The sequence below is a fragment of the Rhagoletis pomonella genome, unplaced genomic scaffold, assembly GCF_013731165.1.
Source record: "Rhagoletis pomonella isolate Grant_MI unplaced genomic scaffold, Rhpom_1.0 Rhpom_scaffold_00010, whole genome shotgun sequence".
In the NCBI taxonomy this organism is placed as follows: domain Eukaryota; kingdom Metazoa; phylum Arthropoda; class Insecta; order Diptera; family Tephritidae; genus Rhagoletis; species Rhagoletis pomonella.
This window is the reverse complement of record NW_023458564.1, coordinates 8604240-8618210: the sequence shown is the minus strand read 5'-3', so window position 1 is coordinate 8618210 and position 13971 is coordinate 8604240. Positions and strand designations below refer to the sequence as shown.

Below are 13971 nucleotides of genomic sequence, written 5' to 3'. Positions count from 1 at the left end.
CAGTAAATATTCGCCTTAAATTCTTTGGGGTATTGAATTTATCAAATGGGGATTTTTCTGAAGTTCAATCAAAGCATCCTTTTATTTACATATAAATTATGTAAAGTACCTTAATATAGAGAGGTCCTATCTATTGAAACACACATTTGAATCTGTGTCTCTGAAAGAGTTTTGGGTTAGTGTTAAGAGTAAATATCATGAAGTCGCTAAAAAGGCCATCTTAACTTTGCTTCCTTCTGTCACAACGTACTCTGTCAACAGGGTTTTCAGCTTACAATTATACAAAAAACAAATTAAGGTCGAAATTGGATACTACCCCGGCAATGCGTATACAGCTTTCAGACATATCGAACTACTATTTTATACAATAAATAATAACTGTGAAACAATTTTATTCTTCACATTAGAACTTAAAGTATGTATACTATTTCTAGTAAAAGTTTTTATTCATATTGATTTTTGTTATTTGATGTGGAGTTCCATGAAATGAAAAGTGTTTAGTAAGGGTTCAATTATCTTAAGAGTTTAAGAACCCCTGCTTTACATAATATCGTTGCCTTAATATAGAAAGGCCCTATCTAATATTTTTATTTAGCCCAGAAACTAATTTATTGATGATGTAGTTGTTTTTAAATTATTTTTAGTCATGGGTGAGTAATCTACTCACATTTGTACAGAGCGGAATTTCGAAAAAAATGTTAAAACGATTTTGCTTATGTGGATTTCAAATTGATTGCTTTCCCACCTTCGCCTTTGAAGCATATCAATAATATTTTTAACGACTTCAAAAAAAGGAGCAGCCAAGTAGAAAAATCAGGATTTAAAAGCCCAAACCTTCCTGCGAGACAAGAGGCCATCCACCTTGCATTCCTTTCTAAAAACTTCAATTCGTCGGAATATATTTTTGTTTTATGTATGTTACCGGATAACTTTGGAGCACGTGAACAGTTTTCGATAACACCTCGTGGGTGCTCCCATACTAATTTGCCTTAGATCCGACAATTTGATCGTGAAGAAACAAACAGTAGTACTAAATTTTTATTTAAACATTCAAGTTTGTTGTTTTTTTGTTTAAAAATTAACTGTACTATATGGATTTTAACATTTATTACAACAAGTCTCAGGTTCTAGTACAAATATGCATAATATTCATAATATACCTACATACATTATATACATTTTGCCAGTAATGCTTAGCATTAATTAACGAAGTCATCCCGCTGCATCTAAGTAAATGATCAGCTCCATATTCAAGTTATCGCTTACGGCATGACATTACTTAGGTACAAAATTGTAAACTACAATTTCAAGCTCTTCATCATCGAACACCTTGCTTAATTCGGCGCTTACTTTGTCCCATTCAAGTCCATCGATACCACAGCCAATGCGGGGTATAGCTAATTTGTGTACATTATTTTTACGCTGTCGAAAGAAAAACACATATTTTACAAGTTCTAGCTTCACATGCATTTGCTTACCATATGCTCACGCATAGCAGTCAGTGATGAGCGCAGGCTATCATAGGTAGGACTACCCCAACTTTGTGGCTTTGTCACCAAATAATAAATGTAACGTTCTTTATCTTGTAAAACGGCTACACCGCCAGATTTTACATCCTGGGCCAGTAGTTTGTCCACTTGTCCGTAGATTTGTTTGAACTTTACAGCAATGCCTGCACCCATTGCAAAGTCGGCGCCAACGCAATGTGCAAGCGAATGTGTCTCTGGGGCGCTAAATAGATCTCCTTCGATTTCAGACAATTTGAATTTCTCATCCGATGACATGTTGGGGCAGAAATTTTGAACAACAGTTGAGTGAAAGGATAATTGGTGTTTGAGTGTTGTTAACTGATCTAGAATATACATATATTGTAGAATCGAAATTAGTTAAATCACAAATTTTATAGTGTAGTATGAAAGAGCACAAGTGTTTTCTAGATGGAGAAAAACTCTTTTTCTTGGAATGCCTTTAATTTGATTTTTATTCACTTCAAATAACAGTGTTGTATGTAGTTACCAAAAACTATTAAATTACATTCTTTTGTTAAAACTTAGAATTGAGCTTTTGTATTTGACTTCAGTATTGTTTAGAAATGTCATTGTGTTAACCTGCTGAGTCTTTACTTCGTGCAGCAAGTGTACATTGCACTTATTACATCACTATTGCATAGGTTTGTGATTCTCACAGTGGAAATATTCGACATCGCTCTTATAGCGCTTAATGTAAAATCTTATTCTAAGATTTGTTGCGGTTAAATTTATGTTAAAAATATTAGGGATATAAAATAATAATCTTTTGACTTTGCGAATGTTATTGCTATGTGCATAAACCTATTTTTAGGTTGAAATTATGTTAACAAATGAATTTTCATTGCTGGCAGATTTTATTGCCTTTTGTGATTTTATTTTTTAGTACAATTTAAATTTTGTAAATGTTATTTTTTTTTTTAATTTGCGCAATGATATCATGGTCAACATTGCGAAACGCCCTGTCTAAGCAAAGTTTTAGAAAGAGCATGTTTTCAGAGCTGTTTTATAGATGCTAATAACTCGCGCATCTCTGATGATATCGCTTTAAATTTGGTATAGAAGTTTAACCGAAAATTCAAATTGGGGTAACATTTCTGGAAAATGTCGCTTAGAGCGGTATGATACAAATATGCATATTTTTGTAAGGATGTATAACAAATATTAGTCTTTTACTTTGGAAATCCGAAAACTATTTGTATCACATAAATATTTTGCCGATAAATATATTAAACCATAATATAATAACCCGATTTGCACAAATTACATATGTATGCATGTATACAAACATGACAAATGCAAAGTCAGCGCTAGTCGTTTTTTCTTAAGTTTTTCATATTCAATTTCATGTTTGATTTTTCTGAATCAAGTCTACAAGTTTAGAGATTTTATAAATCAGTCAGGGTTATATATAAATAAGTAGGTAATTTAAAAAAGAGATTAATAAATTAAGGGTATAAAAGTAAAACAAAACGTCACATAAATTTCATATTTCAACTTAAGACTTTGATTGTTGCTGCCACTTCATGGAAAGTCTCGTGAAAGTGACATCCGGCTAACCATAGACTCCAATGTGCGTGAACGTGAACGCGAATCGCGTGAACGTCTTCGCACAACTTCGGGTGGATCGTAATAGTATGCAATGATTTCCACTTCAGTGTTGGCAAACACAAATTCCACAATATTTTTAACACGCAACCAACTCAGACGATCAACTTCGCCGCCAAATCTGGGTATTGCAAGCTTGTTTACGTTATTTTGTTCCTGGTAAGACAAAAAAAAAAAAAAACATAGTATGTAACTTAACTTCCAATATGCTTCATTATGCTTTACCATATGCTCGCGCAATGACATCAGTGCATAGTAAATCGCTGGATATGTGCACCTTTCATGACTACGTTCCTTTGTTATTAAATGGTATATGAAGCGATTGTTATCCTTCAATACTGCCACATTCCCAACATGTTTATGTTGCTTCAGCAACTCGTTGACTTGTCCAAATTTGCACTTAAATTGCAAACCCAAACCACTGGACATGGCAAAGTCAGCGCTAGTCGAATGCACCATAGAGAATTCCAGCGGAGCGCTGAATATGTTGCCCTTGACCTCGGTAATTTGGCATTTTGGCGGAATTTGCTTGGTGGGGAAAAAATTTAAAATTACAAATTAGAATCGGCATTTTGTAGAGTTGTTTACATATGAAGGAATGTACATACATACATATCTACACGCAAGTACACTTACCACCGGTTCATTGTAGTTGCATACCAAAATTTCGACACTATTCTCTTTGGCGAATACTTGTCGTATTAACTGCTTTACTCGTTGCCAGTCCAAGCTATCGGTGCCGCAGCAAATACGCGGCATAGCGATTTTTGTAATCTCATGAATTCGCTTTGAATAAAAAATTATGGACGTAGCATAATTGCATTGATGTGCATATGTGTGTATGTATGTGCAAGAGTGTCATAATCAAAAAATAAATACAAATTAAAAAAAAAATTGGGCTAAGTATGCTGCTACGTCGTGTAAGAATTTGATAGCTGTATCGATTACTAGTATCTCACTAGAACAAAATATGTATTAATTTGTACTATGGGAGTATACATAAATTCAAAATTTAAAGCCGTTTTTCTCGAGTTTTTGATTTTTTGGATTATGGCACTCTTGCCGCAAATGTGCGATATATACATATAATTATATATATACGTATATTGTGAAATATGATGCCTTTGAGACACTTCATGCCACTTGTAAATACTTGCAATATCTACTATACATATTTACTTGTGATCCTAATCTACTTAACGGTTACGCACAGCACGTATGGTTGGCGTTTATGGCATACGGCCCTCAACAACTGATATTTGTTAAAAAAAAAAATAAAAAAATAAAAAATCAGTACAGGCCCACTATATAGAAGAGTTCACATACAGCCCAACTAGAACTCACCTCAATCAGCTATAAGTTATCAAAATGGGTTCAAAGACGTTTTATGTCTATCAATTAAAAATAAAATAAATATTTGTGTATACACTTTTTTTAAGTTTTGGCCAAGCTTCTCCTCCTCCGAGAAACAGCAACAAGGAAACCAGCTAATTTTTGAGTTCTCTCCGATGAAATTCCTCGAAATTTCATAAAATTCCATTCCCATAGAATAAAACATACACTGCCGGAAAAAGAATTGGCGCAGAGAATTTTTCACAATATTTTCAACAATTTGTATTCAACATTTTCCTGCAATTTTTTTTTGTAAAAATATGGCTCATTCTACAACGAAAGACATAAAATAACGTTTTCTAAAATTTGCGCAAAATTCGCGAAAATTCAATAAATTTTGATGCAAATTTTCAACTTTTTAATCAAATTTTTTGGAAGTTTGCAAGTTTGAAGTTAGTCAAAAATCACGTTGATGTTTCAGGATTTTTTTCGTTGGAAGTGTTCTGCATTATTTCCGTACAAAGTATTTTTGATTTTTTTTTTGTATGGAAGAAACGTTAAGTTCTGGCTACTTCAAACTTGACTTTATTTTAATAAAATTTATTGGGCTACAAAACTGCCTACTCAAAAAAATTGTAAAAATCTGTTAAAATGTTGAAAATTTTCATGAAAATTTGTGCAAAAATCGCGAGAATTCAATACATTTTCATGCAAAATTTCAACTTTTTATTCATATATTTTGGAATTGTGTAAGTTTAAAGTTAGACAAAAATCTCGTTTGTTTTTCAGAATTTTTTTGTTGAAGGCCCTAGCTTTATTATAATAAAATTTATTGCGCTGCAAAACTGCATACTCAAAAAAATTCTAAAAAATCTGATTAAAATGTTGAACATTTGCATGAAAATTTATTCAATTTTTCCGGGTTTTGCACAAAGTTTCGAAAACATATTTATATATTTCTTGTTGTAGCATGAAACTCGATTCCAAAAGAAGCGAAAACGGTTCGGGAAAAACTCGATTCCAAAATAAACGTAAAGCGGTTCTGGAAGAACTGAAATTCGATTCCCATAGAACCGAAAACGGATCCTACAGAACCGAAAATCGGTCCCGAAGCGCAAATTGATTGTTTTGGCATAAAGTCTAAAATGAAGATATCAGCCTGAAATTCGTTTTTTAGCTTTCTTCTTCATCTTTGACGCTTTCGATTCGCTGTCACCAGCGATTTGAATGAAAAATCATGTTTTTAAATGGAAGTATTACTTTGTTTTAAATGAAACCTTAACGTGGAAAACGCTTACTTAAATTTCATTTCATGAACAAATTTTATTTTTATAAAATTTTTGCAACACAAAGATCAACTAAGGAATGAATGTAATATATTTAATTATTTACTTTACTTCACCTTTTAACAAAAATATAAAATGAAATTGAATTTTTGTATAACCCTTTTAAAATCGCTTGTTAAGCTTTTTCGATAGAGCGTATTTCCGTTACCACTTTTTTGAGAACCAGAACCGGTCCAATTTGCCGGTTCACCTTGGAACCGAGAACTCGAAAGAACCGGTTCTTTAAGTACACACATCACTGCGTAACAGTAGTAAGGGTTTTGTTTTTATGAGTTTTGAGTTGTGTCGTTACTACAGAGGACCATCGATATGTACATACGTACATACATGTGTATAAGAACAATTCAACGGGAAACTCAATTCAAACGCCAAACCGCCACTTTTTTCGGGCTTCGTTCGGTTCGGTTCGGTATATTTTGAAATGCCAAAAACCGAACCGAAAACCACTTCAAAAAATGGTTCGGTTCTGTTAAATATGAAAACCAACTTAAGTTAAACTGCTAACTAGGGCTAGAACTATCCGTATATTAGGATATCCGTGCAGATATTCGTGTGTACGGATATACATAGATAATCAGGATTTCCGGTTAATATCAGTGGATTTTGCTTTGCGGATATCCGGTTAATAAACGTTCCTTTTGTTAACCAAATTTTCGCTCATACGGATATTGGAATTTTCTAATTAGATGTTCGAATATTCGGATTATCCGAATGGGACGCCCAGCCCTACTAGTCTATCGAAATAGGGATTTCAACACTAAGCCAACATTTTGAGTATCAATTCAAAATCTTGTCCAAACATTAAAAAAGTTTATTAAAATTTTTGTAATTTTGCCTTACTGTCTCCACGAATTGGCTTATCGTACAATAAATCAAGCCAATCTGTTTTCTTTAAAAAGTTTTTTGAAATCCTTGCTTGCATTTTTCAAAATTGTTTTTTTTTTTTATGTGGTTGAATTCCAAAACCATACTCTTTTAAATACTACATATTTCCTGCGCAGCAAATTTTCCAATTATCAATATTTTTAGCTGCAAATCTCTGCCACTCTCATCAACTCATCGTGTTTTTCTAGTTTTCCATTCTCAATCTAATTTGGCTGCAAATCATGTGCCTTAAAAACCGCTAAGTATTTCCGATTTCTTATCACCCCATCGCCGCCTATTTTATTTATTTTTCCCTAATACATAAATTAATATTAGAAATGTGTTGTGTAGAAATTCCAAATTACCATATGTTCACGCATACAAATCAGCGCTGCATGCAGTGTATTGTATGTTGTCGTCTCGTAGACATTCTCCTTGGTCACCAGAAAGTAAATGAAACGCGACTCTTGCTCCATAACGGCGACATTGCCCACGGTTATCGGCTGCTTGCTAAGCTCATCGAAGTTTCCAAAAATTACCGCAAATTGCCAGGCGAGAGAGCCCTTTACCGTATTCAAATCGGCTGAGACTGCGTGCGCCAGCGCATATGAATCGGGCGCATACAGCAAATTCGTTTTCATTTCGGTTAATTTGAATTGATGCATTTTTTTTTGTCGTTGATTTGCCTGGGCTAGTGGTTGATATTTTTATTATCTTGATTTTATTTCAAAGCTCGTAATTGTTATTATTGGCGCGATTATTGACGATTGCTGATGATTGTTATTGATGGCAATGATTTTCATTTGGTGGCATGACAACGTACATATTTATGTATGTATGTAGAAATCATAAAATTTAAAGCATCAGTCATTGGCCGAAGGCATAAAACATACATTTATGTATATTGTTCAATATGGAATAATAAAAAAGAAAACAAAATTACAATAGTTATGGTGGTGAAAGAGTAATGAAAGTTTGCAAGAATGGAAAATTAAATATGTATGGATATTTGTCATATATGCAATGGTCAAAAGTATTGATAATTATAATTTAGAAAATTGAATATGAAAGTACTCAGCTCACAGTAGTTCAGTAAAGACCAAAATCCCAAAAATATGTACATATGTACATATGTATGTATTTATACCCTATAAACATTTTGGCGAACGTTCGAAAATTACCTTCAATATCCAATATGAATATCGAACTGAGAACGAACTCATAATCAACCTTAGTTTTCCAACGTTCATAGTGTATTGGAAATACATTCGAGATGGGTTCGAAAAAAAATGGAAACCACAGTAACAAGAGAGTAAGTGAAATCTAGCTCATTTTGCAAGGGAAATATAAGACAATCACTCTCTCTCATTAAAATTTTAATTCGAAAATGCGTTGGATTTCGAATTCATAACGAAGGAAAAAAGCATTGGATAACGAAGGTTCCGTTTTGCTGGAGAATGGCCTAGTTCTCGAATCGAATACTAACCTATTCCACATTCGTTATCGAAGGTGAGACTTGAAAAAAATATTAGTTTTCCGATCATTTTCGAATTGTTAACCAAGCCCAATGTTTATTGGGTATTAGTAAAATTAGAAACTATGAGCGTTATAGGTAAACACTCCTTGATTCCGGATTAAGAAGCAAAAAAGATATGTGTATCTTCTTCGTCTTGGTCGGTGCTGTAAACGCCTTCGCGATTATAGTCGAATCCAATAAAGCAAGCCTTCGGGGCAAAGGTTTTTTTTTCATCATTTTCCGAACTTCACTCTTAGCTCTGATCCCGTTCCCAATAGAAAACTTTTTTTTTATTTATTTACTTACATATATATTGAGCCCTAACCGCCACAAAAACGTAAGCGAAAATTTTTTGAAATTCTTTTTTTTTTATGTATGTACAAAAGCATTTAGATGCTCAGGGAGGACTTTACATTCAAAACAGAATTTAAAAAAAAATGTCGCTTACGTAATTTTGGCGATTAAGGCTTGATATGAATTGATACATATCAAACCTGCTTAAGTCCATCATAAGACCATTTCGGGAAATTATGATTCTTTCTCTTCTTGCTGTCTATGTAAAGTAGCTTTTGCAAAACTGTAAAAATGTTTACAAAATTGATCTTGGAAGCATTTAGCGAAGAAAAACCATGGACTGTTCTTGTACTGTTTTCAGCAAGGCATAAAGCAAACCTTGGTTCGGTCGCTCTTAGAGGGACAGTGCTTGAATACTCGGATGAGGTCAAAAATCTGGGTTTTACGCTTGATAAGAGACTTAATTGGAACTCCCATCTTGATAGAACGGTTGCTAAAGCCACACGGGCCATGTGGGCCTGTAGAAGACTTTTTTTTGGAAGAACATAGGGATTGAGCTCAGCGCTGAAAGAGTAGTTCTACCGTATGGTCGTCCGTCCGATTGTGTCTTCTGCATCCATAACATAGTGACAGCAGGCATGCCTCTCCGTCACTGGATCTATAAGTACGTGCTCAACTGCGGCTCTAGAGTCGCTTGTGGGATGGACTCCTCTTCATATTTTTATTCAGAAAGCAGCAGCCACGAGGGAGCTGCAACTTCGACTATCTAACAACGGCTTCCTCACAAAGAAGCTTCATGCAGGTATTCTTGGGATGATACCAATAAAAACATTGTTTATTGAAAGAAAACTACTAGTCAAAATATCATAAATTAACAGTTAGTCGATTAGTTGTTGTATGTAGTTGAAAAAGTTAAAGGATAGTGTTAGTCGGTCAGGGTGAGTCGATTTTTTGTTTGTTTTAATTACTTTTGTTAATCGATTAACCCATTAATGGACTAGTCTATTAGCAAGAGCCCTACACCAGACACGCGCTTTGTTGCTCTGTCTCATTTCAAGAAAGCAGAACAGATATTGTGATTGTTGCTACCGATGTCATCGGCATACCTTAGCAATTGTGCGCTTTTATAAAAAATATTATCTCTTGTAAAACTTCTCCAAAATCTGATTCGAGGGATCATCCTACAAGGAGTCGCCTTATTTAAACCCTCGTTTGGTATCAAAAGTTTCTCAACAGAGTTGGGAGATGTGCATTAAATTTTGAGTGTACTAGGTCTTTCAATTTAATGAAAAGTTTCTGTGTTCCACTAACATGTGTGTTTGATTTTTTATTTATTTTTTTCACTAGTTTTTCAGTTTAGTGAAAAAATGTTTCACTAGGCTGAAGAAATGTTTTTTTTTTCACTATTCGGTTGTTAATTTTAGTAAATTGTTTTTTTATTTCACTATCACTTATTTTATATTAGTGAAAACTGTTGCACTATCACTAGCTACTAGTATAAACTGGAAATTTAGTGCACTACCCCCAAATCTGCTTCTCAATTCTGATTGAAGTCAACGTCATTTTACGCGGCCGTATTAGTTTCACGGGGATGCCAAATTCAGAAATCGTTGCATATAGGCAACTCCTTTTAGTTCTGCCGAATGCGGCTTTCAAATCGACAAAAAGATTGTGTGTGCCGATATTGTTCTCGCAGGTCTTTTCTAAAGTGTGCTCTGTGGAGCTGTGGAGGCTGTTTGGCGTATTGCGCAAATTGCAGGACGCCGCACAGTGCACTATGGTCTGGCAGCTACTATTTTCTAGCCAAAAATTATTTTTTAAAGGATTGATAAATCCATTTCTTTTTGTCCCTTCACTAAATCAATTATCCGGATTAAAAAAGTCATTATTTTCTTAAAAAGATTTCCCATTGAGATATTAGCTGTTAAAGTTGACATTTCTGCAAAAAGTTGATTTTTTTTTTTGTAGTCAGCATTCCCATAGTTCGAATCGGAACAAGTCTTCGAGTGATAAAGATAGGTAATTCAAAAAAAGAGAATAGAAATGTATAATGAAGGTAATATTTGTCTGATTAACAAAAAAAAAAACTAGAATATAGCTTGCTAAATAAAATAAAATTCATTTTCAAAATGACTCTAATTTGGGTAATAATATTCCAATAGTTTCATTTGGTGGTCTTCAAGCTGTGTGGGCAATGAAAATGTTTAATTTACAGTTTGTGGACTGAGAATCATGTTGCAATTTCTTGCACTTTTTGAATAATGGGCTTTTTTCTTAGAAAACTTCTACGTGTCTTTTGCCGTGCTATTCGATATTTGAAAAGAAGCAGTCAGCTAAGATACCAAAAAACCGCCGTTTTAAACCTTTTTCTGCAAAATGTTATTAAGGGAGTGCTCCCCGAAGAATATAACACCTGCTTATAGGAAAGAGCAAGAATGATATGCAAGTACATAGGTGAAAAATGCATGTTTGCATTTTTTGTTCAAACTTGTGCGTTACGTTATTTTTTTTTTAACTTTATACCCAGCCTAATTATAACGAAGGTGGAACGAAGTGTTTTTATGTGAAGCATCTATGATTGGGGAAAAATATATAGCAAAAATGTGGTCTACTATTTTTTCCAAAAATTTCTTTGCTCCGAATCCGGTAACCCCTTATTGGACCCGCGTTTTGAATTTAAAAAATCTGACATCGCCACCTCGAAAGCCCCTTAGGTATATAAAAGTTTTTGATGAAAAGGAAACAATTATAAAATTTGGTTGCCATATTGGATCGGCCATTTTGAGTTTCAAAAATCAGACATCAGATTCGAAATCAGCAACCTCGAAAACCCCGCATTTATATGAGTTTGTGGTGAAAAGGAACAAATTACAAGATTTGGTCACCATATTGGATCCGCCATTTCGAATTTAAAAAATCTGACATCGAATTCGAAATCAGCGACCACAAAAAACCCCAAAACACAACAGTTTCAAATAAATTTGGTTACTTCTGGACTTTTGGCCAGCAAATAGTAGTCGCCAGACTATAGTGCAGTGGTTTAAAATCAGTTGAAAGTGGAAAAAATTCAATACCTCGTAAACGATTAGCCTAATCAAACCGGAAATTGATATAATGAAACTTCAAGGACCACTTAATACTTAAAATATTTTTGTATACCATCCCTTTATGGGACTGTCTTAAGACGTGCCGATTTACTCACTTCTGGAATATAACGCTTTCGAAAAAAGTGTAAGTATGTGCCTTGTTTCTTTTCGTTTCGACAGGATGTAAACTGCATTCTAATGGAACTCAGGAGTGTATTCGGCCAGTTTTTTCGCATACACTCCTTATTTACGAAACTAGTGAACTACCAGAGGACTTGAGAAAAAATTTACTAGTTTTGAGATTTTTTCAGTATTATCTACTCTCTGCGAAAAAAAAGTTTAACTTTTAGTCACTGCATATTGAATAAATGTACTTATTTTATTTTCATTATAATGAGTTATAAAATGGACATGATTATTTTATACTTACGTGTTTAATGTATTCCACAACGTGTTTTTGCTTAAATTAATTTCGACTTTTTGCAATTTTTTTTTTGTCTATTGTTTTCGCAATGTTTTTTCGCACTTTCAAATTGTTGGCAGTTTTTCATTAGTGATACAACATGACACTTTATTATTGTTTTTGTTTGTTTGTTTGTTATTCTTTTTGTTATTAAATATACGGTTGGTTGCACAGTTGGTGGTTTGGTTAATTGGTGCCTTTCCGGCTGCTACACTTGCGTTATCTAGTTACTTAGCTATTATTTTCGGTGCTGTTGCTTGCTACTACCGTGCTAGTTGATTTAGTACTGACGACACCAAACACCAATGAAAATGACATAGTGAAGATACCTTATTATAACCAACGAGAAGCGACCGTCGACCGTCGACCGTCGACCGAATGCAGGAAAGGCACACTCACCTAAACATTTAAAATAATCATTGGATTCCAATGAGTTGGATGACAGAGCCGGCCGGCCGGTTGTTCGGTCGACTTGGTGCGCAACCGCTTATGTACATACATATATGTATATGTACCTACATATGTACATAACTATCTCCATATATAATATTTATGGCCGCACGGAAGCGAAAGGAAGTAAAAATATGCAACTATATACTTTAGACTGTTTCAAATAAAACGAATATTTCTTTTCTTTCAGCCCATATGAAAATTTTGTTTGTCGGTCACAAAAAAATAATTGTGGCAAAATTTCAGCCTCATATCTTCATTTTGCAGTTAGCGCTCGCGAAAATAAGAATGGCCAAATTTTTTTCCGCTACTTTTTTTTTTAATAGACAATTAAAATCAACAAATAAAAAAACAAACCTGTAGCCCATTCAATTTGAGTATAATAGGTGCAAGCATGATACAAAAATAGGAAGGTAGAACCGCTGAGAGGAATTTTTCAAACTCTTGACGTTTTCAAGTAATTTAATTTTAAAATTTTACACACAAACTCACACACACATTCTCATTTTCAATCTCAAACAACAACAACTTTGAACAATTCCTTCTTTTTTACTCTCAATTTTATATGATTTTAAAATGTTGGCAAACTTCAAAAAAAAAAATCATGGCCGACGAATCGAGAGAACGGTTTTACCTTACTATATTTTTATCATGGATGCAAGTTTGAATTTGCTAGGACTTAACGTTGATTTTTGGCATTTTTTTTTTGTTGACGGTGTCAGACATTTTCTTCCATACAAAGTGTGTTCGTCGACTTGTTTATATAGAAAAACAAGTTAGTAAAAAACAAAACCGACTTAAATTCTCATATAAAAATTTAAGAGTACCGTTAATTTCTTCATGATCCAATGATCGGATCAAAACCCAATTAGTATGGGACTACCTCTGAGGTACCACCTTTTAATTTTAGAAATCGGTTAACGTGGTCCAAAGTTATGCGGTACTAAAATTGAATGGGCTACAAGGCTGTTTTTTAATTTGTTATATTTAATTGTTTATTAAAAAAAGTAGGGGATTTTTTTTTTTTATAAAGTTCCTATTTTTGCCAGCGCTTACTGAAATATGAAGACAGGAGCTGAAATCTTTCCACAACTATTTTTTTTGTGACATACAACGAAGTTTTCACTGCAGTGAAGCCACCCTTTTTGCGTTTTTTTGACAAACAGGTAATTTTGAGTTAATGCACTTTTGAGGAACGTATGCGATACATACATACATATGTATGTTATGCATGTACGTAATTGGCTACGAGTGCGTACTCGTACTTTTTAATGCCTTTTGAATTATTCCAGCTCTAGATAGTATGTATTTGTATTTACATATGTACATACATACACACATGTATGTGCACATATGTACATATGTAATTGAGCATGAAGTTTTTTGTATTTTTTTATCTTCTTCGCGCTCGAATATTTGCAATCAATCAGTGTTGCCACGGAGAAAGTTTGTTTCCTACCAAAAGCAATCAAACCTACCAAAATTT

The 13971-nt window shown here is 33.8% G+C and overlaps 2 protein-coding genes across 3 annotated transcripts in view; one reads left to right on the top strand and one right to left on the bottom strand.

The window, feature by feature from the left end:
• LOC118746006 (ADP-ribose glycohydrolase OARD1) overlaps window positions 1-13971 on the top strand; it is a 64741-nt gene that overhangs the window by 1139 nt on the left and 49631 nt on the right. The window lies entirely within an intron of this gene.
• LOC118746494 lies at window positions 1079-12321 on the bottom strand. The gene is made up of 7 exons (XM_036480342.1): window positions 12003-12321; window positions 7042-7446; window positions 3771-3920; window positions 3360-3662; window positions 3053-3290; window positions 1479-1852; window positions 1079-1422 (listed from the first exon to the last, which is right to left on the bottom strand). The coding sequence occupies exons 2-7, from the start codon at window positions 7339-7341 to the stop codon at window positions 1276-1278; spliced, it is 1512 nt and encodes a 503-aa protein (XP_036336235.1). The 5' UTR covers window positions 7342-7446; window positions 12003-12321; the 3' UTR covers window positions 1079-1275.

What these genes read in the sequence shown, in the direction of transcription:
- LOC118746494 (XM_036480342.1), bottom strand. Translation starts at nt 7,341, where the DNA reads ATGCATCAATTCAAATTAACCGAAATGAAAACGAATTTGCTGTATGCG. An exon ending in TGTCATTGCGCGAGCATATG is followed by an intron (nt 3,291 to 3,359) that starts GTAAAGCATAAT and finishes TTGTCTTACCAG; the next exon opens with GAACAAAATAACGTAAACAA. An exon ending in ACTTTCACGAGACTTTCCAT is followed by an intron (nt 1,853 to 3,052) that starts GAAGTGGCAGCA and finishes TGTATATTCTAG; the next exon opens with ATCAGTTAACAACACTCAAA.